The 26,104-nt window shown below is 39.0% G+C and overlaps 1 protein-coding gene across 2 annotated transcripts in view; it reads left to right on the top strand.

The window, feature by feature from the left end:
- Window positions 1-26,104, top strand: part of CCDC175 (coiled-coil domain containing 175) — a 75,271-nt gene that overhangs the window by 47,270 nt on the left and 1,897 nt on the right. For both annotated transcript variants that reach the window (XM_053889469.1, XM_053889468.1), the window contains 5 exons: window positions 648-727; window positions 15,736-15,888; window positions 18,475-18,577; window positions 22,386-22,429; window positions 23,774-23,936. In XM_053889469.1, coding sequence (XP_053745444.1) covers window positions 648-727; window positions 15,736-15,888; window positions 18,475-18,577; window positions 22,386-22,429; window positions 23,774-23,936 — 543 coding nt within the window. The remainder of the gene's footprint in view (window positions 1-647; window positions 728-15,735; window positions 15,889-18,474; window positions 18,578-22,385; window positions 22,430-23,773; window positions 23,937-26,104) is intronic.

Below are 26,104 nucleotides of genomic sequence, written 5' to 3'. Positions count from 1 at the left end.
TGATCGAAGGTTCTTGATCAAGCCGCATGTTGGGTATAAAGATTACTTAAAAACAAAATCTTTTTTTAAAATATAGTTAAAATTCACTTTAAAAAACATGACTTTATGGGGAGATTAGAAGTGCACATGGGGGATGTAGGGGTGAGAGTGGGCTACTTTCTATATTAGGAAGAAGATAGAAAGTGTCTTAAAGTGACAAATCAAGAAATAGTCATATAAGCATTTTTTAAGAAAATAGAAGAAGAAAAAGTTGAGTTTAAAAGTTGTTGATTCTGAGGAGTCAGATACTGCACTGCATTGGAAACATCTAACTTCTATTTTTTGTTTTAAGCCTTATAATAGTATTTAACTTTTTTTTAAGTGTATTTATTTATTTTGAGAGAGAGAACCAGCAGGGAAGGGGCGGGGCAGGGGGAGCAGCACAGAGGGTGCAAAGTGGTTTCTATGCTGACGGCAGAGAGCCTGATGAGGGGCTCGAACCCACCAACTGTGAGAACATGACCTGAATCAAAGTCAAACACTTAACCGACTGAACCGGCCAGGTGCCCCATAGTATTTGACTTTTAAAACTAGACACATACCTTATTTTGATTAATTTTTTAAACTAAACATTGTGGGCAGTTATTTTTTCTTTTTCTTTTATATAGCACAAAAGCAGGAGCAGAATTTACTGAACGATTACATTTCTCAAATGGCAAGAGACTTTTCAAGATTTTTCAGCAACTCGGTAAAGAGTCAGTGTATTCATTCTTCTTGCTTTTATTGGAATACTGATATATACAAACCATAATACGGTGTGTGTGTGCGTGTGTATACAGAGGAGACTCTAGATGCAACTAACATGTAATCATGAGCATATCCTTGGGGGGGAGGGCCTCAGTTTTCTTATTTATGAGGTAGAGATGGGATGATGCTTCCTAAGGTTCTTTTTAGATCTCTTATTCTGTTAAATTCCTATGAATATTAGGATAAATGCACAAAGGTTGCAGAGATGGGGTGGGAGTAGATGAAATGAGAGCATGTAAAGAGACACTTACTACCTTTATAAAATTTATAATCAGTAATTAATGATAAACATGTGTATGTAGAATTGGTTAATTAAAACTAGAAACATTCTATTTTTGAGAAGCATTGATATCAAAAGTAACTTTTAACACGTGGGTATAGAGAAATATGAAGGGGAAAAGAACTAGTAAGTATATATGCAATTCTATTTCCTTGGTAAGATGCTGCGAGTGATGGTTATACAATGACTAAAGATTATGTGACTTGTAACAGTATAATAACTAAGAATCAAACAGAGAATTCAGTAGAATATTATGAAAAATCCATTAAGTTATATTCCTTTCTCTTCAAAAAAAATTAAATCCTCACTGAAAAAGCCTCAATAAATTTCACTTCCCTCTTCCCCATTTTTGGCATACAGTTGTTCAAATATCAGATTTATAAAGTTGTCTCAACAACTTATTTGTCTTAATTGTCTAACTTAAGTCCATGGACTTGCTTCCCAGAGCTTTGGAGTTTTATTTATTTTTTATTCAAATATAATTAACATACAGTGTTGTATTAGTTTCAGATGTACAATTTAATCATTCAACAATGCTATACATTACTCAATTCTCATCCCAATAAGTATACTCTTAATCCCCTTCATTTACTTCACCCATCCCTGCACCCACCCGCCCTCTGATAACTACCAGTTTGTTCTCCGTATTTAAGAGTCTGGGGGAGGGGGAGGTGTCTCTTTTTTTTCTGTTTTTGTTTTTGTTTTCTTAAATGTCATTTAAGAGTGAATCATATGGTATTTGTCTTTCTCTGACTTATTTCACTTAGCATTATACAATCCAGGTCCATCCATGTTGTCACAAATGGCAAGATCTCATTCGTTTTAATGACTGAGTAACATTCCATTGTACATATGTACCTTATCTTCTAAATCCATTCATCTATCCATGGACAATTTGGTTGCTTCCATATCTTGTCTATTGTTAATAATGCTTCAATAAACATAGGAGATAGATGTAGGCATAAATATAGATATAGAGATAGATATAGAGATATGGATATGGATATGGATACATCACTTTGAATTAGCATTTTCATATTCTTTGGGCAAATATCCAGTAGTACAATTGCTGGATTGTAGGGTAGTTCTATTTTTAATTTTTTGAGGAATCTCCATACTGTCTTCCACAGTGGCTGTCCCAGTTTGCATTCCTACCAACAGTGCCCAAGTATTCCTTTTCCTCCACATCCTTGCCAACACTTGTTGTTTCTTGAGTTTTTTATTTTAGCCATTCTGACAGGTGTGAAGTGATATCTCATGGTTTGGTTTGTTTTTTTTTTTTAATGTTTGTTTATTTTTTTTTTATTTTTATTTTTTTTAATTTTTTTTTCAATGTTTTTTATTTATTTTTGGGACAGAGAGAGACAGAGCATGAATGGGGGAGGGGCAGAGAGAGAGGGAGACACAGAATCGGAAACAGGCTCCAGGCTCCGAGCCATCAGCCCAGAGCCTGACGCGGGGCTCGAACTCACGGACCGCGAGATCGTGACCTGGCTGAAGTCGGACGCTTAACCGACTGCACCACCCAGGCGCCCCAAATGTTTGTTTATTTTGAGAGGGAGTGAGCACAAGTGGGGGAGAGGCAGAGAGAGAGAGAGAGAGAGGGAGAGAGGGAATCCCAAGCAGGCTCTGTGCTGTCAGTGCAGAGCCTAATGAGGGGCTTGATCCCACAAACTGCGAGATCATGACCTGAGCCAAAATCAAGAAGGAGATGCTCAACCAACTGAGTCACCCAGGCATCCCACTCATGTTTTTGGTTTGCATTTCCCTGATGATGGATGATGTTGATCATCGTTTCATGTGTCTGTTGGCCATCTGTATGTCTTGGGAGAAATGTCTATTCATGTCTTTTGCCCATTTTTAAATTGGATTACTTGTTTTTTTTAGTGTTGAGTGTAGAAGTTCTTTCTATTTTTGGATGCTAAACCTCCATTGGTATGTCATTTGCAAATATCTCCTCCTCTTCATTAGGCTCTCGTTCAGTTTTGTTGATTGTTTCATTTGCTGTGTGGAAGCTTTTTATTTTGATGTAGTCCCAATAGTTTATTTTTGCTTTTGTTTCCCTTGCCTCAGGAGCTGATGTCAGAAAAATTACTGCCTGTACTCTCTTCTAGGATTTTTCTGGTTTCAGGTTTTACATTTGGGTCTTGAATGCATTTTGAGTTTATTTTTGTCTATGGTTTAAGAGTGATCTAGTTCATTCTTTTGCGTGTAGATGTTCAGTTTTCCCATCACCATTTGTTGAAGACCATCTTTTGCATATTCTTGCCTCCCTTGTCAAAGATTAATTGACCATACAATTGTGTTCTAATTTCTCGGCTCTCTATTCTGTTCTGATGGTCTCTATGTCTATCTGTGCCAGTACCATAGTGTTTTGATTACTACAGAACAGTAGTAATCAGTAGTATATCTTATAGTATATGAAATCTGTGATTTCAAGATCTAGTAGAATATCTTTGTAGTATATCTTGAAATCTGTAATTGTGATACCCCCAGTCCTTTTTATGATTGCTTTGGCTATCAGGATCTTTTGCAGTTCCATACAAATTTTAGGATGATCTAATTCTAGCTCTGTGAAAGATGCTGTTGGTATTTTGATAGGAATTGTATTAAATCTGTAGATTGCTTTGGGTAGTATGGACATTTTAACAATATTTGTTCTCCCAATCCATGAGCATGGAGTATCTTTCCATTTGTTTCTGTCATCTTCAATTTCTTTCATTGGTGTTTTATAGTCCTGGTCTTTTACCTCCATGGTTAAGTTTATTCCTAGGTATTTTATTATTTTTGGTACAATTGTAAATGGGATTATCTTCTTAATTTCTCTTTCTGCTACTTCATTATTGGTGTATAGAAATGCAATGGGTTGTATACTGATTTTGCATCCTGCAAACATACTGAATCCATGTATCCATTCTAGTAGTTTTTTGGTGAATTCTTCAGGGCTTTTATGTAGAGTGTCATGTCATCTGCAAATAGTGACATTTTTACTTTTTCCTTACCAAGTTGGGTGCCTTTTATATCTTTTTCTTGTCTGATTGCTGTGGTTCAGACTTCCAGTACTATGTTATAAAAACGTTGTGAGAGTGGATGTCCTTGTGTTGTTCCTTATCTTAGGGAGAAAGCTATCAGTTTTTTACCATTGAGTCTGATGTTAGCTGTGGGGTTTTCATATAAGGCCTTTATTATGTTTGAAGTATGTTCTCTTCACATCTTTGTTGAGGATTTTGATCATGAATGGATATTGCACTTGGTCAAATGTTTTTTCTGTATCTATTGAAATGATTATATGATCATATGATTTTTCTCCATTTCTTTGTTGATGTGATGTATCATGTTAATTGATTTGCAAATATTGAAACACACTTGCATCCCAGGAATAAATCCCACTTGATCCTGGTGAATAATTTTTTAATGTACTGTTGGATCCAGTTTGCTGATGTTTTGTTGAAGATTTTTGCATCTGTGTTCATCAGAGATAATGGTCTGTAGCTTCCTTTTTTTATACTGCCTTTATCCGGTTTTGTTATTAGGGTGGTACTTGGCCTCATAGAACGAATTGGGAAGCTTTCCTTCTTTTTCTATTTTTTTTTTGGAATAGATTGAGAAGAACAGGTATTAACTTTTTTTTTGAATGTTTGATTTAGTTTTGGGAAGTTATATAGTTTGGGAGGTTATCTGCTTCCATTTCTTCTAGGTTGTCTAATTTGTTGGCATATGAGTTTTCATGATATTCTCCTACAATCCTTTGTATTTCTGTGGTTATTTCTCCTCTTTCATTTCTGATTTTGTTTGAGTCCTTTCTCTCTCTCTGTTTTTATTTTATTTTTTTATTTTTGATGAGTCTGGCCAAAGGTTTATCAATTTTGTTGATCTTTTCAAAGAACCAGCTCCTGATTTTATTCATCTGTTCTATTGGTGGTTTTTTGTTTTTTTTTTTAGTTTCTATTTCATGTATTTCTGCTCTAATCTTTATTATTTCCTTCCTTCTACTCGTTTTTGGCTTTGTTCTTCTTTTTCTAGCTCCTTTATGTGTAAGATTAGGTTTTTTATTTGAGATTTTTCTATCTTCTTGAATAAAGCTTGTATTGCTATAAACTTCCCTCTTAGAACAGCTTTTGCTGCATATCAAAAATTTTGGACTGTTATGTTTCCATTTTTCATTTTTAATTTCTCTCCACTTTTTTTTTTTAATTTCCTCTTTGATTTCTTGGTTGATCCAGTCACTGTTTAGTAGCATGTTACTTAAGCTCCATGTATTTGTATTCCTTCCAAATGTTTCTTGTGGTTGATTTCTAGTTTCATAGCATTGTGGTCAGAAAGGATGCATGGTAATAACTTCAGTCTTTTTGAATTTGTTGAGACTTGTTTTGTGGCTTAACATGTGATCTATTCTGATAAATGTCCCATGTGCACTTGAAAAGGATTTGTATTCCATTGTGTTAGAATGGAATATTCTGAATATATCTGTTAAATCCATCTGGTCCAATGTGTCATTCAAAGCCACTGTTTCCATATTGATTTTCTGTTTGGATGATGTATCCATTGATGCAAGTGGGGTATTTAAGTCTCCTATTATTCTATTACTATTGATTACTTTCTTATATTTGTTATTAACTGCTATGTATTTGTGTCTTCCATGTTGGGTGCAAAAATATTTACAAATATCCCCATTGTTGATTGTTCCCTTTATGATTACATGATGTCTTTCTTTGCCTCTTGTTAGAGTCTTTGCTTTAAAGTCTATTTTGTCCAGTATAAGTATTACTACCCTGGCTTTCTTTTCACTTCCATTTGTATGACAAATGCTTTTCCATCACTTTTAATCTGCATGTATCTTTAGGTCCAAAATGAGTCTCTTGTAGGCAGCATACAGATGGGTCTTGCTTTTTTATCCATTCCATCACCCTATGTCTTTTGATTAGAGTGTTTAGTCCATTTACATTCAAAGTAATTATTGATAGTTATGTACTTATTGCTATTTTGTTACTTGTATGGTTGTTTTGTAATTCTTCTCTGTTCTTGTTTTCTCTTTATTCTCACAGTATGCTGGCTTTTTTAAGTGATATACTTGGATTTTTTCTGTTTATTTTTTGCATATCTATTACCAGTTCTTGATTTGTGGTTACCATTAGGTTTATGTATAACATCTTATACATATAGAAGTCTATATTAAGTTGATGGTCACTTAAGTTTGAACCTATTCTAAAAGCAGTCAAGTTTTACTCCTTCCCCTTGCCCCAATGTTTTAGGTATATGGTATTATACTTTATATCCTTTTATTTTGTGAATCCCTTAAATGATTTATATAGATATGCTTAATTTTACTACTTTTGTGCTTCCTATTTTTCTTACTCCTGCTTATGGTTTTTCCTTTCCACTCAAAGAATTCCCCTCAACATTTCTTATAAGGCTGGTTTAGTGGTCATAAACTCCTTTAACTTTAGATTGTCTGGGAAACTATCCAAACTCCTTTCTGAATGATAGCCTTCCTGAGTAGATTATTCTTGGATGCAGGCTTTTTCCTTTTAGCACTTTGAGTATATCAGCCCCTCCCTTCTGGTATGCAATGTTTCTGCTGAAAAATCAGCTGATGGCCTTATGGGGTTTTCCTTGTATGCAGCTGTTTCCTTTTTCTTGCTGCTTTAAATATTCTCTATCACTGCTTTCTACCACTTTAATTATTGGGTGTCTTTTTTTTAACTTTTTTTTTTCAAGTTTATTTACTTATTTTTGAAAGAGAGAGAGAGAGAGAGAGAGAAAGAGAGAGAGCACACAAGTGGGGTAGAGGCAGAGAGAGAGAGAGATTGAGAGGCAGAGAGAGAGAGAGAGAGTAGGTACCCCTACTATGTATCCTGATGTGGATATCTATGGATTGATTTGGGGGGGGGGTGGCTCTCTGTGCATCCTGGATCTAGATGTATATTTCCTTCCCCAGATTAGTGATGTTTTCAACTCTCATATCTTCAAATAAATTTTTCTGCCCTCTTTTCTCTCTCTTCTCCTGGGATTCCTATATCACAAATGTTTTAATGCTTGATGGTGTCATTGAATTTCCTTAATCTATTTTCATTTTTGTTAGTCTTTTCTCTCTCTCTCTCCTGTTCAGCTTGATTGCTTTCATTACTCTATCTTCCAGGTCACTGATCCATTCTTCTGCTTCCTCTAGTCTACCAAGTATTCTCACTAGCATATTTTTTATTTTAGTTATTGTGTTGTTCATCTCTGATTTTCTTTTATGTTTTCTCTTTGTTGAGGGTCTCACTGGGGCCCTCCACTCTTCTCCAGTCCAGTGAGTATCTTTATGACCATTGATTTAAATTCTCTATTAGGCATATTACTTCTTTCCATTTGATTTCGGTCTCTTGCTGTGATATTGTCCTGTTCTTTCATTTGGGACATATTCCTCTGTCTCCTCACTTTGCTGAACTCTGGGAATCTGTTCCTCTGTATTAAGAAAGTCAGCTGCATATCCTGATCTTGAAAGCAGTGGACTTATGAAGAAGAGTCCTGTAGTGCCCTGTAGTGCAGTGTCCCTTGTTCACAAGAACCTGGCACTTTACGGGTATCTCCTACATGTGTTGCATGTACCCTACTTCTGTGTTGGAGCTGCATTTGCCTTTAGTCCAGGTGTCTTCAGTAGCTATCTCTGCTTGTTCTTGGCAGAACTTGGTCCCTGTGTTGTTCATGGGCCAGTTTAGGGCTGCTGTGGACTTGAGCTGAGTCAGACCAGGCATTTTCCAGAGGTGTGGTAGCACTGAACGCCAAGGTGCTCTCCCTGTATTGTCCTCTGAGAAGCTTTCATTGGTGGATGAGACCTGAAGGTAAACCATATGTCTGCCCCCAGCCCACTGCTGGGGTTTCAGACTAATGTATACAGTTATCTTCCCCACTTCCAGGAACAGGAGTCACTTTGGAGTGGTGCTGGCCCCATTGGGGCTGCTTGCACACTGTCAGCTTGTGGCACCACTTTGGACGGACTCCTGCCAAGGACAAGTCCATAAGAGCATGTGGGGGTGGGTGCACATTGTTAGAAAGTTGTGCACTGGTCTGCTGCAGGAGAGAACTTGTGGCCTAGACAATTGCCAAGGGCTGCTCTGCAGAAAATGCAGGGGCGGGGCATGTGGTGCCAGCAAGGTCACTGCCAGTCCGCTGTGGGAGGGGACCTGGAGCCACTTTAGAAAATTGCCTTGCCAAGGTGGAGGGGAGAGGTTTGAGGAAGAGCAAACTAGGTGGAAAGCATTTGCGCTGTGCTGGTTCCTGAGGGTGTTTGTGTATCTAGTCTGGGGTGGGAGGGGGTGGGAAGGGAAACGGTGCTTGCCAGCTCTATTTTTCTTGGAGAAATCTCTCAACCATCCCTGTCCTTACAGCACAGTTCTGAGATTAATAAATAAATATCCTTTCTGTATGCTCCAGGCATTTTTCAAACTGCTGCTTCCATGCTGTATGTCAGCTGGGCTGTTTGTTGGGCTTTGTCTTTAAGGGCAGGAACTCAGTTTTCTATTGTTCTCTAGCCATCCCAGAGCCCAACCCACTGATTCGTAAACACACTAACTGTAAGAACTCACAAAGTTAGACCCTACTGGTTTTCAAAGCCATATGTTATGGGAATATGTCTTCCTAATGCTGGTCCCCTTTGCCTGGGGTGCCTGGTGAGGAGTCTTTTCCTCTCCCCTCTGTATGCTTGTGGTGTCCCTTCCTCCCACGGATCAGTTTGGCTCCTGATCATGTCTCTGCCCTTCCTCTCCTCTTCATTGTGGCCTCTTCTCTACATTTAGCTGTGGAGTCTGTTCTGACAGTTTTGGGGTTGTTCAGTGAGGTATTTGCACCGATGTGGGTGTTATCTAGGTGTATCTGTGGGATGAAGTGTGCTTAGGATTCTCCTATTCCACCATTTCTCATTGTAGTTTTGATTTGCATTTCCCTGATAATTAGAGATGTTGAGCATCTTTTCGTGTGTGTGTTGGCCATCTGTGTGTCTTCTTTGGAAGAATGTCTATTCAGGTCCTCTGTGCATTTTTTAACCAGATTGTTAGTTTGCTTGTTTGGTGTTGGGCTTTGTAAGTTCTTTATATAGGGGCACCTGTGTGGCTCAGTCAGTTAAGCGTCCAACTTTAGCTCAGGTCATGATCTTGCAGTTCATGAGTTCAAGCCCCATGTCAGACTCTGTGCTGACAGTTCAGAGCCTGGAGCCTGCTGCAGATAGATTATCTCTCCCGCTCTCTCTGCCCCTCCTCCACTAGTGTTCTGTCTCTCTGCCTTTCAAAACTAAACATTTAAAAAAAAAGTTCTTTATATATATTTTGGATATTAACCCCTTATCAGATATATCATTTACAAATATCTTCTTCCATTCAGTAGGTTGCCTTTTGTTTTGATGATTTCCTTCACTGTGTAAAGATGTTTTATTTTGATGTAGTCCCAATAGTTTATTGTTGTTTTTGTTTCCCTGGCTTGAGGAGAACTATCTAGGAAAATGTTTCTATGGCTGATGTCAAAGAAATTACTGCCTATGTTTTTGTTTAGTAATTTTATGGTTTTCAGTCTGACATTTAGGTCTTTAATACATTTTGTGTTTATTTCTGTGTTTAGGGTAAGAAAGTGATCCAGTTTCATTCTTTTGCATGTAAGGTGTTCAGTTTTCTCAGTACCATTTATTGAGGAGACTGTCTTTTCCCCATTGTATACTCATGCCTTCTTTGTCATAGATTAATTGGCCATATAAGCATGGGTTTATTTCTGGGTTCTCTATTTTTCCATTGATCTGTGTCTCTTTTTGTGCCAGTACCATACTCTTTTGATTACTGCAGGCTTGTAGTGTCTCTTAAAATCTGGAATTGTGATACTTCCAGCTTCGTTTGCTTTCTCATGATTACTTCGTCAATTTGGAGTCTTTTGTGGTTCTATTCAAATTTTAGAATTATTTATTCCAGTTCTATGGAAAGTGTTTTTGTTTTGATAGAGACTGTGTTAAATTTATGATTTTTTTGGGATAGTATGGGCATTTTAACAATATTTGTTCTCCCAACCCATGACCATGGCATATTGTTTCATTAGTTTGTGTCATCCTCCATTTCTTCCATCGGTGTTTTTATAGCTCTCAGAGTACAGGTCTTTCACCCCCTTGGTTAAGTTTATTCCTATGGATCTTATTGTTTTTGATGTAACTGTAAATGGGATTGTTTTTTTAATTTTACTTTCTGCTACTTCATTATTAATGTTTAGAAATACAACAGATTTATGTAAAAAAATTTTGTATCCTGTGACTTTACTGAGTTCATTTATCAATTCCAGTAGTCTTTAGGGTTTTCTGTATATAGTATTATGTCATCTGTAAATCATGAGATTTTTACTTCTTCCTTACAGATTTGGATACCTTTTATTTCTTTTTTCTTGTCTGATTGCTGTGGCTAGGGCTTCTAGCACTATGTTGAATAAAAGTGGCGAAAGTGAACATCCTTGTCTTGTTCCTGATCTTAGAGGAAAATTTCTCAGTTTTTCACCACTTAGTAAGATGTTAGCTGTGGGATTTTCACATATGGCACTTACTATATTGAGGTATGTTCCTTCTTGACCTACTTTGTTGAGAGGTTTTATCACAAATGGATGTTGTGTTTTGTCAAGTGCTTTTTCTGCATTTATTGAGATGATCCTATGGTTTTTCTCTGTTCTTTTGTTGATGTGATGTATCACATTGATTGATTTATGAATATTGAACCATGCTTGCATCCCTGGAATAAAAGTACTGTTGGATCCAGTTTGCTAATAATTTGTTGAGGATTTTTACATCTGTGTTCATCAGAGATATTAGTCTGTAGATTCCTTTTCTTATAATGTCTTTATTTGGTTTTGCTATCAAAATGAATGAATTTGGAAACTTCCCTTCTTTTTCTATTTTTTGGAATAGTTTGAGAAGAATGGGTATTAACTCTTCTTTAAATGTTTGGTAGAGGGACACCTGGGTGGCTTAGTCAGTTAGGCATCTAACTCTTAATTTCGGCTCAGGTCATTATCTCACAGTTCATGGGTTCAAGCCTTGTGTCAGGCTCTGCACTGACAGTATGGAGCCTGCTTGGGATTCTCTCTTTCTATCCCTCTCTCTCTTCCCCTCCCCTGCTCACAGTTTCTCTTTCTCTCTATAAAATAAATAAATAAATAAACTAAAAAAAAATTTGGTCGAATTCAGCCTTGATGCCATCTGGTCCTGGACTTAGTTTATTGGGAGTGTTTTGATTATTGATTTCATTTCATTGATAGTAATTGATCTGTTCAGGTTTTCTATTTTTTCTGATTTAGTTTTGGGAGGTTATATGTTTCTATGAATATATCCATTTTTTTGTAGGTTGTCCAATTTTTTGGCATGTAATTTTTCACAATGTTCTCTTATAATCCCTTGTATTTCTGTGGTGTCCGTTGTTATTTCTACTCATTCATTTCTAGGTTTTTTGGGGGGGTCCTCCTTTTTTTTTTTTTTTTTGGATGAGTCTAGCTAACAGTTTATCAATTCCATTGATCTTTTCAAAGGCCCAGGTCGTGATTTCATTGATCTGTTCTATTGTTTTTTTAGTTTCTATTTCATTGATTTCTGCTCTAATCTTTATTATTTCCTTCCTTCTACTAGCTTTGGGCTTTGTTCTTTTTCTAGCTCCTTTAGGTGTAAGGTAAAGTTGTTTATTTGACATTTTTCTTGCTTCTTGAGGTAGTCCTCTATTACTGTAATCTTTCCTTTGAGAAGAGCTTTTCCTGCATCCCAAGGATTTTAGATCACTGTGTTTTCATTTGTCTCATGTATTTTTTTATTTCCTCTTTGATACCTTGGTTGACCCATTCATTGTTCAGTAGTTTGTTATTTAAGTCCATGTATTTATGTTCTTTCCAGATTTTTTTCTTGTGATTGATTTCTAGTATCATATTGCTGTGGTAGAAAAGATGTGTGATTTGATTTCAGACTTTTTTGATTTATTGACACTTGTTTTATGGCCTAAGATATAATCTATTCTGGGGAAGTTTCCATGTGTAATCCACTGTTTTTGTATGAAATGTTCTCAATGTACCTGTCAGGTCTGTCTGGCCTAATGTGTCATTCAAAGCTGTTTCCTTGTTGATTTTCTGTCTGGATGGTGTATCCATTGATGCAAGTGGAGTATTAAAGTCCCCTGCTATTATTATACAACAATAATAGAAAGAAACAGTTTCTTCCTCTGTTTGTTAATAGTTGCCTTATGTAGGTATTCCCATGTTGGGTGTGTGGATATTTACAATTGCTATATCCTCCTGTTTGATACAAATGTTATAACCTCTTATTGGATTACTCCCTTTATCATTATGTAGTGTCCTTTTTTGTTTCTTGGTTTAGTCTTTGTCTTAAAGTCTATTTTGCTCAATATAAATATTGCTACTTCAGCTTTCTTTTTGCTTCTATTCCATCTGCATGGTAAATGTTTTTCTATCCCTTTACTTTCAATCTGTATGTGTCTTTAGGTCTGAAGTGAATCTGTTATAGGCAGCATATGGATGGGTCTTTGTTTTTTATCCATTCATTCACTCTATGTTTTTAAATTGGAGCATATAGTCCATTTACACACAAAGTAATTATCGATAGGTATGTACTTATTGCCATTTTTGTTACCTGTTTCATGGTTGTTCCTTTCTTCTTCTCTTGTTCACTTCCCTTAGAGTTTGAAAGCTTTAGTGTTATGCTTTGATTCATTTCTCTTTTATTTTTTGTGTATCTGTTACAGGTTTTTGATGTGTGGTTACCATTGGGTTTATGTATAATTTCCTATGTGTATAGTATTCCATATTAAGTTGATGGTCACTTAAATTTGAATCCACTCTAAAAGCACTGAATTTCTACTAACCCCCATGTTTATGTATATGATGTCATACTTTATATTTTTAAAATTTTGTGTATCCCTTGACTGATTTTTATAAATATAATTGATTTTACTGCTTTTGTGTTTTACCTCCTTACTGGTTTTATAAGTGATTAATGTACTTTTATTATATGTTTGCATTTCCCTGTGAAATTTTTTCCTTTCATAGTTTTCATACTCCTGATATGCTGGGGGTTTTTTTCCACTCAAAGAGTTCCCTTTAACATTTCTTGTAAGGCCTCTTTAGTGCTCATGAACTCCTTTAACTTTGTTTGTCTGAGAAACTCTTTATCTCTCCTTCAATTATGAATAACATACTTGCTGAGAAGACTATTCTTGGTTGCATTTTTTTTTCTTTCAGCACTTTGATTTCACTTTTATTTTTTTAAGTAGGCTCTAAGCCCAACATGAGGTTTGAACTCATGACCCAGAGATCAAGAGTCACATGCTCTACTGACTGAGCCAGCCAGATGCCCCTCTTTCAGCACTTTGAATATATCATGCCACTCCCTTTGGTTCCGCAAAGTTTCTGCTGAAAAAACACCTGATAGGTTTATGGAGTTTCCCTCGTATTTAACTGTTTTATTTTACTTCATTAATTAAAAAAATTTTTTTTTACTGCTTTTAAAAATCTATATATATCACTACTTTCTGCCATTTTAATTACTATGTGTGGATCTCTTTGGGTTTAATTTTGTTGAAGGTTCTCTATACCTCCTGGATCTGGATGTCTGTTGCCTTCCCCAGATTAGGGAAGTTTTCACCTATTATGTCTTCAAATAAATTTTCTGCTCCCTTCTCTCTCTCTTCTTCTGGGATCCCTATAATGTGAGTATTATTATACTTGATGATATCACTGAGTTCCCTTAGCCTGTTCTCATTTTTTATTATATTGTTTTTCTGTTTACTGTTCAGCTTGGCTGTTTTCCATAACATGCATCCATCCATATCACTGATTTGTTTTTCTGCCTCCTCTAGTCTGCTATTGATTCCCTCTAGTATATTTTTTATTTCAGTTATTGAGTTCTTCACTCTGACCGGTTCTGTTTATATTTTGCATTTCTATTGAAGGTCTCTCTGAGCTCTTCCACTCTTTTCTCAAGCCCAGTAAATATCTTTATGACCGTTACTTGGAGTTGTTTATCACGCATGTTACTTGTTTCTGTTTCGTTTGGCTCTTTTGCTGTGGTTTTATCCTGTTCTTTCATTTGGGACATAGTCCTCTGTCTCCTCATTCTGTCTAACTCTGTTTCTTATTATGTATTAGAAAACTCAGCTACAAGTAGTGGCCTTATGAAGAAGAGGTCCTATGGTGTCCTGTGATGCAGTGCTCCCTGTTCAGCAGAACCAGGCATTTCAGTGGCATCTCCTTTGTGGGTTGCGTGCAGCCCACCATTGTGGCTGAGCCACGTTTGCCTTCCATCAGGTCAGTTGTAATGGCCCTTTTTGCCTGCTGTCGGTGCACCAGGAAGGGTTTGGTCTCTGTGCTGTTAAAGAGATAGTCTGGGGCTGTTGATGGCTTCTAGTTAGGTGGTGTCAGCATTCAGACCAGATGCCTGCTCTCAGTCCGTCTGCTGAAGCTATAGTTGCATAGAACTGTAGGGTGCTCCCCCTCATCCTCTGAGAGGCTTTATGGTGCGTGTGGCCCGCACTCCGATCCAGATGCCTGCCCCCAGTCTGTCTGTTGGGGCTGCAGTCTCACTGATCAGTGGCATACTCTCATTGTGCTGCTGCCATAAGGTTCAGCTACTGGGACTGTGGGTACACTGGTATGCGTGGATATCTTCCTCTCTCCCCGGAAGGAGTCACTTTGGAGTGGTGCCGGTCTCTGCTGGGATTGTTTTGCAGGGTGTCATGGTTGGCGTCATGGTTGGAGCCATTTTGGAGGGATGCCTTTGGAGTACGGCAGATTGAGTGGGCTGATCTGCAGAGGAATGTAGGGGCAGGGCACTAGTTGCCAGCAAGACAGGTGGAGAACATTCCTGCTGTTTCCTGCAAGTGTCTGGCCAACTAGCACGGGGTGGTGGGGGGAGGAGAAATGGCGTCAGCTAGCACTTTTGTTCTATAATGGTCTCCTAAAGACCCCTTTTTCTCTGACTGGGGGCGTTCTGCATACATTCTGAGATTAGTAAACACATCTGCATAGATTTACTTTTGAAACAGTTGTTTCTGTGTTGTGTCATTTGTTATGCTGACTCTTTAAGGGTGGGGACTCGGTTTCCTATTGTCCTCCAGCTCTCCCAAAGCTAAGCCTACTGTTTTTTAAAGTACTGGAAGTAAACCATGATGATCGTAAAGACTCAAGAAGTTAAACCCCACTGTTTTTCAAAGTGAAATATTATGGAGACTTGTCTTCCCACTGTGAGTCCCTCATGCCTGGGGTGCCTGGTATGGGGTCTGTTCCTCTGGCTTCTTGTGGTGTCTCTCCTGTTTGTGGTCATTTTTGCCATGGTTTGGGTTCCTAACCAGTCTCTACCACCCCTACCCTTTTCCGTGTGGCCCCTCTCTGTGAAAGTCTGTTCTGCCAGTTTTCAGGCCACTTTCACAGATAGTTACACAGATGTGTCTCAGTGTGTCCATGGGTTGAGATAAGCTCAGGATCCTCTTTCTGCACCATCTTCCCAGAAGTGAATCAACTGTGGAGTTTTAAACATCAAGTTTTCCCACATAGCCTCTGCTGATAATTCAGGAATTAATTAGACCCCCATCTCTGAATGTGGTTCAGGGCAATCTAATACACTGGTGTCCTGATTATTTAACTCTGAGATAATTGTGGGTTTTATGTTTGAGCAGGAAAAAGTGAAGAAAGAACTCAAATACTTACGAGACCAAGAAAGCCATAAGATCAAAAGTCATTTTGAAACTCTCAAGAACTTAGAAAATGAAATCTATGTACATGACTTAAAAGTAGATGCTTTGCTCCTGGAAAATGAAAAATTAAGAAAAGTAAGTTCACGAGCACTTCACTTTGCATGGTGGTTTGACTGGTTGCCTAGACCTGTAATAGTTATGAGAGAAAAGGAGAGTATAGCTCTTAACACTTTTTAAATAAAGCTTAAAGTACACATAGAAAAGTGCACAAATCATAAGTGAAACGCATAATGAGCACACATGGGTAACCAGCGTGCAGATCAAGAAACAAAGCGCTAACAGTATCCAGATATTTTCTGTGTCCCTTCCTGTCACTGGCCTCCCCACATGGGTAACACTATACTGGCTTCTAACACCAAAGATTAGTTTTGTCTGTTTCTGAACATTATATGTATAGAATGATACAGTATGCACTCTTGCTCAATACTATTTGTAAGGTTCATCTTTATTATTGAGTGTAGTATGGTTTGTTCATCCCTAATGATGTATAGTATTCAAGTGTATGACTGTACCACAGTTATATACTTTGTGGATGGGGGCGGTGAGAGAGTTTCTAATCGGGCCTATTAGAAATAGTGTTGCCATGAATATTCTAGTACATGTATTTCGGGGGAACATACGTACATATTCCTGTGGGGTATACCCCTCAAGTGGAATCTCAAGGCCATAGGGATGTGGACTGTCCATTCTAGGGCACAGTGCCGTCTCTCAAGAAGTTGCAGTAATTGCGACTCTCAGGTTCTACATTCTCACCAAACCTTGTTTTTTTTTCCATTTAACTATTCTGGGAGGGTGTAGTGGTGTCCCATTGTGGTTTTAATTTGCATTTTCCTGATGGTTAATGAAGCATCTATTTATATGTCGTTGGCCACGCGTATACCTCTTTGTGAAGTGCCTGTTCAAGTTTTTTACCCATTTAAAACATTAGGTTGTCTGTCTGTCTTGTATCGATTGCATCATTTTTTCCCAGTAAACTACATTGACCTCAGGTGAGGATCTGTATCAGTGGATCCCAAGGGTTTTGCACAGTGCCACGGGAGGGGGATTCAGTCCCGTTTGATGCTCACAGTAAGGTGGATAAGATATTATGTTCCTTTTATACATGAGGAAACTGAGGTTCTATATTTTTTTAATAACTCTTAATAGCTAGAGAAATCAAAACCGTCCCACAGCAATAAAACACTCAGGGAAACATTCCTTTACCTCTCTGGGTAATTTTTTCCATCATTTAAATCACAGCAGTTATCTACCAGTATGAGGACCAGAATTAAAGTGGCATAAGAGGTACTAATGCGCTTTGGAAAGGTAAATGTGCTCCAGAGCCCTGGCACCATCATCAGTAACCTGCACGCATGCAATACATGTTCATTCTTCTAGCCCTCGAAACAATCTTATAAGGCATTTCGTCTACCCATGGAAATATTCCACAAGACTGTCTTCCTATCAAGATGACATAGATTATTCACTAAAATACCTGGAATTGTTATTGCTACGTTAGTAATGGGTAAGCAAATGGATGACTATGTGAAAACACTGATTCTAAAAATTCTCTTTAATCTATTGACCGTCTACGAGGCCCCAAATGACCCTGTGCTGTTCTCTTATTCACTCACCACTCTCCATCTTGCTGATTACATCCCTACTCCCAGCAAATGTTTTAAGCCCCCACTGAATCCCTGGCCTTGGGGAAGGCACAATGAATACAGAGATGAAAAAGACACTGCCTCAAGTCCTTAGGAAGCTCATAGGCTAGCTGAGGAAGTCGCAAATAAATAGTTACAAATCAGTGTGTTAAAATATTTGAGAGTTACGGGAAACCAGCTGAACTAGGCAAGTCTACAAACAGTGATTCACGTTCAACGAGGGGCAGGAATGATGACTTGGACTTGACTTACAGAGTTTTCACTTTGATTTACTACAAAAGCTTCCAACAAACCACACAGACTGGGACAAGATCAAGGCTGCATGATTAGACCCTACAACAGGCTTATAAACAGTTCCGCATCTACACCTTCTATAGTACTGGATGCCATTTTCTAGATTCTTTTTATCAGTAGTTTCTAGTATTTGACTGTTTCTTTCTTAAAACTGGGTGAGTGCCAAATTTATATCCAAAGCCCATGCTTTCAGAGTTCCCAGAGACTTTAGAGTTTAGCATTCCTGAGCATTGGGTGGCCAGAACAGAAAGTGATGATTTTAATACCCAAGCCACTACTGCCTCCATTACCCAACCCAGTGAAACCTCTGAATGGAGTGAACAAATCTGTGGGGTCTCCAGTCTCGATAAGTCCTTTCTCTGAGGTCCTACACCAAACTCCTCCGGTCTGGCAGCATGGCTGCCTCGGCACATTTACTGCACGCACATTTTGCATACAGAGCAATATTTTGTTTGTGGACATGATGCATTTGGGCAGAATATCTTTTAATTTCTTCTTGTGGCAAATTATATTCTGAATGCAGTGTGTTTTAAATGTTTACTGGGAAGCCAGACCCCTTATCTCCTTCACCGGAATGTAAGCTTAACAAGAGTTCTGCTCTGTTACCCTTGTACTGAGAATAGTGGCACAGAGGAGGATCAATAAATGTTTGCCGAATGACTCATGGGTAATTAATCTACAGTATCTAAACTGCTTAAAACAGTCACATGCTTTTAATTTCCAGTATATTGCATATATGAAGAACAACATAGAGCTATACAAAAAAAGAGAAGAAGACCTCAAGTGCGCATCAGGTGACCTGTGTTGGCAACTGACAGCTCATCAGAGTAAGTAATGTGTCATGGGTGATCTTTATATATAAAGAATAACTGTTTTGTTTTATTAAACATTTTTTTTGGTGTTTATTTATTCTTGAGAGAAAGAGTATGAACTGGGGAGGGGCAGAGAGAGAGGGAGACACAGAATCTGAAGCAGGCTCCAGGCTCTAAGCTGTCACTATAGAGCCTGACATGGGGCTCGAACTCACAGACCACGGGATCATAACCTGAGCCGAAGTCGGACGCTTAACCGACTGAGCCACCCAGGTGGTGTTTTGTTTTATTTAAATAAATTTTACTGATTTTCATCCAATAAAATGCACCCATGTTAAGTTCAATGAGTTTTGACAAATGTACATGCCACTCTAACCACTGCCACCCCAAGTAAGATAGAGAACATTTTTGTTTCCCTGGTGACCCTTGGTGGCTACTTTCCCACCTATCTCCAGCTCCTGGAACCCACTGATCTGCATTCCGTCACTAAGGATTAGATACAAATGGAATGATGGAGTATGCACACTTTTGTACCGCATGTCTTTCACTCAGCTAGCTTTTTTTTTCTTTTTTTTCTTTTTTTAGATCATTCATGTTGTTGCATGTCTCATTGCTTTGTTCCGTTTTATAGCTGTATAATTAAGTATTCCATTATGAAGATCTACCATGTTTTGTTTGTCCATTCACCAGGTGAAGGACATTTGGATTTTTTCCAGGTTTTGGTTACTCTTTGTTTACACTTGTTTTTGTGAATATTTGTTTTCATTTCTCTTGGGTAAATACCGAGGGGTGGAATTGCTGGGTTGTATAGTTAGTGTATGTTTAACTTGGCAGTAAGAAACTGCCAAAATAGTTTGCCAAAGTGGTTGTACAAATTTATCATTCTGCTAGCAATGGGATACTCCCCATCCTCACCAACATTCAGAATTGTCAAAACACAATTGTTGGGGCGCTTGGGTGGCTCAGTCGGTTAAGCATCCAAGTTCGGCGTAGGTCATGATCTTGCGGTTTGTGGGTTTGAGCCCCAGGTTGGGCTCTGTGCTGACAGCTCAGAGCCTGGAGCCTGCTTCGGATTCTGTGCCTGCCTCTCTCTCTCTCTCTCTGCCCCTCCCCTGCTCACGCTCTGTCTCTCTCTCTCTCTCTCAAAAGTGAACCAACTTAAAAAAAAATTAAAAGGAACACTTAAAATTGTTAACATTTAAGCCATTTTTAATAGGTATATAATGGTATTTCATTGTGATTTTTATTTGTATTTCTCCGATGACTGATGTTGTTATTTTTTCATGTGCTTTTTGGCCACTTGTACATCATCCTTTGTGAAGTGCCTTGAACCAATTATGCATTGCAGCATAACAAATATTACAGATCATTTACTTTGCTCCCAAATTGGCAATTTGGCCAGAGCCTGGTAGAGACCACTCATGTCTGCTCTGCATGACATTAGCTGGAGCAACTTGACGTCTGGGGTTAATTTGGCTGCTGGGGACTGGAAGCATCTGAAGAGCCACCCACTCACTCAGTGTGTCTTATGTTGATGCTGGCTCTCTGCTTGACTCTCCATGTAGTTGCTTGGCCTGCTATGTTCCAAAAGCTAGCATCCCAAGTACAAGGGGAGGGGACACAGACGCCACCACTAATGGGAGGCGTTGTCAGCATCACATTTTGGGAAGCACATGTGGGACGGAATATATTGTGGGGCCATCTCTGGAAAATGCAGTCTGCCATTTGTCCAAATCTTTTGCTCATGGCTTTGTGTTGTTTGTGTTGTTACGTTAAAATCTTTGTGTATTCTGGAAATGAGTCCTTTTCCAGTATGAGGCTTGAGTTTTCATTTTCTTAATGTTGTCTTGAAAAGAGCAAAAGTCGGGGTGCCTGGGTGGCTCAGTCGGTTAAGTGTCTGTCTTCAGCTCAGTTCATGATCTCTCAGTCTGTGAGTTTGAGCCCTGCATCGGGCTCTTTGCTGACAGCTCAGAGCCTGGAGCCTGCTTCGGATTCTGTGACTCCTTCTCTCTCTGCCCCTCCGCCTCTCACGCTCTGTCTCTCTCTCAAAAATAAACATTAAAAAAAACACAAAAGTCTTTCCTTTGGATAAAGTCTGCTTTATTTATTTCATCTTTTAAGGTTAGTACTTTCTGTGTACTAAGACATTTTTGCCTAAGCCAAGTTCTCAAAGATTTTCTCCAGTATTTTCTTTATAAGCTTTTAGTTTTCACTGTTATGTCTACATCTCCAGTTCAAGTTCATGTTTACACGTGGGGTAAGAGTTGAATTTCATTGTTTTCTCTTATGTATATCCAGTTGTTCTAGCACCATTGTTGGAAAGACTGTCTTTTTAGCATTGTACTACTCCAACTTTTTCAGATATCCATTTGATGCATCTGTTCCTTCTCAATATCTAACTTCACACCAATACCACACTGTCCTGATTACTTTAGTTTCATATTCAGCCTGGAAATTGGGTACTGTAAGTTCTCCACACTTGTGCTTCACTCTTAGAACTATTTTGGCTATTTTAGGTCTTTTGATTTCCATATAAGTTTTAGAATCAGCTTATTAATCTATAATTACGCATACCTGTCGGGATCTTAATTGGGTTTGCACTGACTCTGTAAACCAATTTGGGAAGAATTGACATATTAACAAACTTAAGTCTTTCAATCCAAGAGCACCGTATATATCTTCATTTGTTTAGAACTTATTTTTCTCAGCAGGATTTTGCAGCTTTCAGGTGTTGTAATAGGGGTCCTCAAGACCATCCTTAGGCTCAGTGATTAGCTAGGATCCACCGGGCTCAAGTTGTTATGGTTATTGCCCATCACAGTGAAGGATACAGAGTAAAATCAGCAAAGGGAAAAGGCACATGGGGCAAAGTGTAGAGGAAATCAGGTGCAAAATGGCAGGCGTTCTCACCCAGTGTCGTCGCACAGGTGCACTTAACTTCCCCAGTAATGATGTGTGCAGCACTTGCAGGGCGGCGCCAAGCGGGGGCGCTCTGACCTGGGCATTCAAGGTATGGATTGGAGGTGGTTGGTCACGAAGGTGTGCAGTGCCTGTGAGACCTCAGCTACTCCAGCGTCTACAGAGATGCTCACATGGGATTTCTCCTTCATGGTGTTAGGAGGGTAAATTGCACTGATTTTTTTTTTTAATATTTTTGAGAGAGAGAGAGAAAGGGAGGGAGGGAGGGAGAATATGACCTGGGGTGGGGCAGAGAGAGGGAGACACAGAATCCAATGCAGGCTCCAGGCTCTGAGCTGTCAGCACAGAGCCTGACGTGGGGCTCGAACCCATGAACTGTGAGATCATGACCTGAGCTGAAAGTCAGACACTTAACCGACCGAGCCACCCAGGTGCACCTCCATTGACTCATTTTTGAATGTTAAACCAAGTTCCTAGGATAAAACACACTTGTTCAAAAGCTGCTATTGTTTTTATATATTGCTAGATTCATCTTGCTAATCTCTGTCCAGGTTTTTGTGTCCGTGTGCACGCCTGCCTCATTCTGCCTGCACTCGGGTCTGAGAAGGTGTCCCCAAGCGGTAAGCCGCGTGAGCACAGGGCTTGCCTCATTTGTACTCTCCTTTCAGGTACCACAGTTCTGTGCTGCCCATTCCCCAGTATCTGAAAACTGGATAGGAAAACAAATATATTTCATATATTTTCTCCTTGCTGATAGTAGGAGGGCAAGTCTGGTCCAGTTTTTCTGTCATTTTGGAAGTAGAAATTTTTAGATAAACATAATTTTTGGAAAAACAAATAGCATTACTTTTATAAAAATCTTCACATTTCCATAACCTTTGAATTTTGAAAATTTTTATTTTAGGGAAGTATTTGGATTTGTGGGCTGAATTTCAGACTACAGTTAAGGTGAGCTTTTTTGTGTTGTCTCCATAAATATTATATTTCTAAAAATATTCACTTACCTAATAAGTGTGTGTGTGTGTGTGTGTGTGTGTGTGTGTGTGTGTGTGTGTGTATGTGTGTGTGTGTGTGTGTGTGTGTGTGTGTAGGAGGTCAGGATTGAAAGGGAGTGACAATGACCATCATCTTAAAATGTTGTTAAAAAAACAAAATTCATGTGAGTAAATTTTAAATATCATATTAACTTTATTCAATGATTCATGAATCGAGCAGCATCCAAGCTAGCAGATAAAAAGGTGCTCTGAGGAGCTATACAAAACAGAGGACTTTTATAGGCAGAAGGGAGCAGGAACAGGGAAGTTATACTAAGCAAAAAAAGCAGACTGGTTATTGCAGGATCACTTGCCTTTAGCTGATGGCAGGCATCTATCAGGCAGCTGACCTAACTAGTGCTGATCAGGTGATTAGATGATTCCTGAATGACCAGTGTAAGATTCCATTTCCCAGAGAGCCAAAACTGTAATTAAATTAATTTTCACATTGGTGATCTGAGGCACAGCATAAGTGAATCCATTTGGGACCGTTGTCTTATTTTTAGCGGGGCCAAATGTCACTATGAAATCGTAATCCTTTGGGAAATTGTCTTCCTACTCTACCAGGAGTAGGTTAAAGGGAATGACTCCCCCACCCCCTAGCCGGAAACACAAATTGAACACACGCTATTTGAGGCCACAGTTGTCACGTCTGAAGTTCATCTGCCCTCCATGTGTTACCAAGCCCTGATGCTTCTCCACGCACCCCCTCCCGCCCCCAGCACTATAAAGGCAGGCGGGATGGAGTTTAAATCCTGCTTTGCCACTTTCTAAGTATTTCAGGTTTACATATGATCCTGGCTTAGCTTTTAAACCTTTTTCAGATGAAGCTACTGAGGCTCAGAGAGTTGAAGTGACTTGCTCAACACGAAACAGTTCATGAACTTACGGGGCTTTAAAACTCAGACCCAGCCTGATTCTAAAGCTCTTAAGCTGTAAGCCATGCAGAAGATGGTCTGCAATTCTGTGCTGCTTTGAAGGTGAGCTGGCTTTTTATGCCGGCGCCACCACCATCACCACCGCCATCCTACCCAGTTAAAAGTTGGACTTCAGGGAGCATGTCATTCATCTCCTTTGCTAATCCATTTCCCCCCCCGAGATCTTTGACAGGACTTTGTGAATGTGCTGTGTACACTTATTTTGCAAGAGTAATACCAACTTTGCATATATATTTTTGTCTTGAACACGATTCACTCAACGTTTTTATTTCTTTTGTTGGAATTTATATTTACACACCGCAAAATATTATTTTTTAAAGGAACTGGTAAACAGTGGTGGTGAGACTTTGCAAGGAATAAAAAAGCTAACAGAGAGGCTGCAGGAAAGGGATGAAAACATTGAGCGTATCAGCATTTGGCTACAAGGGTATCTTGAAGAGCTGCGTTTTCTTATGGAACAGGAATTGAAAACGGACCTCCATAGTAAGTAACATCTCAAAAGCTCTGGGTAACAAAGAACCTCTTGTTATTTTACTGTGGCTGGTAACATCAAAAAAAAAGCATTTAAAACAAAAAGCTAACCAAAGAACGTAGTTATCTCTCATAGTCCATCCTCAATTAATATCACATTCACCTAAACATGGATTCTCATTTGTGGGGTTGAATGTGGTCCATCAGCAGTGAGACAAATCCCTTCCACCTATGTGAATTTTCTAAATAACTGAATATTTCTTTCTGGTTTTTTAAAACTCTTATTTTCAAGGTCTTTTTAAAAAACCCTTTTACACACTTTCTTATCTTCTTAAGCAGAGGATATGAAACATCACTTTACCTTTTCTTCCTGAGTTTAGTATTAAAAACAACAACTATTGCCTTCTCTGAAAATCAGTGATAGTGATGCCTTCTGGGGCTCCTGAGATGTAACACATTCTACATAACATGATTGTGTCACGAGCAAGCAGTCCAGTCTCTCCAGAGGATTATCAACTTCATTCTCAATTTTTACTCTAATGTCACGTTAGACGTGAGGCCCACAGAACTCTGTGCAGATTCTGGCTGCTGTAGGAAATGGAGGTCAGTCCTTGCACAGGGACAGCCCTGAGATCCTCGGGGTGGAATCCCTTGGGAAGACGGGATGATGGAGGTACAAAGGGCTGGGAGAAGGAAGGAGAATAGAGTGTAGAGGAGAAATGGAGTGGTGAAATGAGAATGTCATCTAGCAAATGCACGGATTAGAGGTGTCATTTTATTTAAAAAAATTTAATGTTTGTTTTTGAGAGAAAGAGAGAGAGAGTGCACAAGCAGGGGAGGGGCAGACAGAAAGGGAGACACAGAATCCTTAGCAGGCTCCAGGCTCTGAGCTGTCAGCACAGAGCCCCATGCAGGGCTCGAACTCATGAACTGTGAGATCATGACCTGAGCTGAAGCCAGACGCTTAACTGACTGAGACCCCCAGGTGCCCCTAGAGGTGTCATTTTAAAGAAGGTCATTAGCTAAGCAATTTTAAAGGTGGGTTGTAGAAAATGAAATAAGATAGAAAGTGATAGGACTAAAGACATTCCAGTATTTGCTAAAAACCAATGTTCTCAGGGCACTGCTTGACCAGAGAAATAATGTTTTAGTGACCATTGAAGACTTTTGTGGGTAAACTTTATCAGCCAAAAAGCTGTTTTTGCGGTCCTGCTTCAGCCTGGTGATACTTATTATGTATCCGTGCATATTGGGTTGCCAATGGGCCCTGGTCACTTTGTAAAATTTTCTTTGGGAAGTTAGGACATCCCCAGCAACTGTATATCAAGCAGAATTTTAAAAGTGAAATCACCTCAAAGCATCAATTGCACTATTTTCACATGAATGAGTCTCCCATCTTTGTCTGAAACCTGATGGGATCTTTCATGTTGGAGCAAATGTAAATAGATTAGATTGAAAAGCTAAGCCCACTGAGTAATACCATATTCTCTTTTTCACATATTTTGTGGACTGTCTCATTGATAACTATATGGAAAGTAGAATATTACAGTGTGAAAATAAAGGAAGACCAGCTAAATGGAAATAAGCTGAGGCATAAAACTTGGTATAGCAAGAGAATGAGTCACCATCCTTTGCTTTTTGCAGAGATCCAAAGGCAGGGGAATGGGAAAGGTGTAATGTGAAAAAACAGGGAAGGTGTCTGGTGTGCTCCGATTGGAGCTTGTTAGCATGGGGAAGCTGGGAGCAGCTTAGGAGGACATGGTATGTCATTAATTAGTAAGCGTATCTGGCTTTCTCTGGTTGTTCCAAGGTTAAAAGGGTCAAAAGTAGGGAAGTTAGTGGTCAGTGCTAATGTTATGACATTCTGGGCCAGTTGCAGAGTGTGTGGGTCAGAGAACTCCTCAGGCTCTAGTCTTCTCACTTCTGCTATTGTGGGAGAATCAGTTATCTTACAAATGTATGTAAAATCCGTTGTCATAGGGGTTTCCCAGGTGTAGCAGAAGAACTGTGAGAGAACCTAACAGGGAATGAGACTTTGACCCAGTTAAGGAATCGGGGGAGGAGTGGTCTCTGAAATGGAGCTGACATTGAATGTTTCTGGTTTCCCTAACTCCACTTATCTCTGCTCCTAGAAGAGCATCAGCACGATGTGGGCTTTGAAGGTAGGCGTACCTGGCCTC

The sequence above is a fragment of the Panthera pardus genome, unplaced genomic scaffold (genome assembly GCF_024362965.1).
Source record: "Panthera pardus isolate Hobbes unplaced genomic scaffold, ASM2436296v1 HiC_scaffold_24, whole genome shotgun sequence".
Taxonomy (NCBI): domain Eukaryota; kingdom Metazoa; phylum Chordata; class Mammalia; order Carnivora; family Felidae; genus Panthera; species Panthera pardus.
Note: the sequence above shows the minus strand (reverse complement) of the source record. Positions and strands in the feature narration are given on the sequence as shown.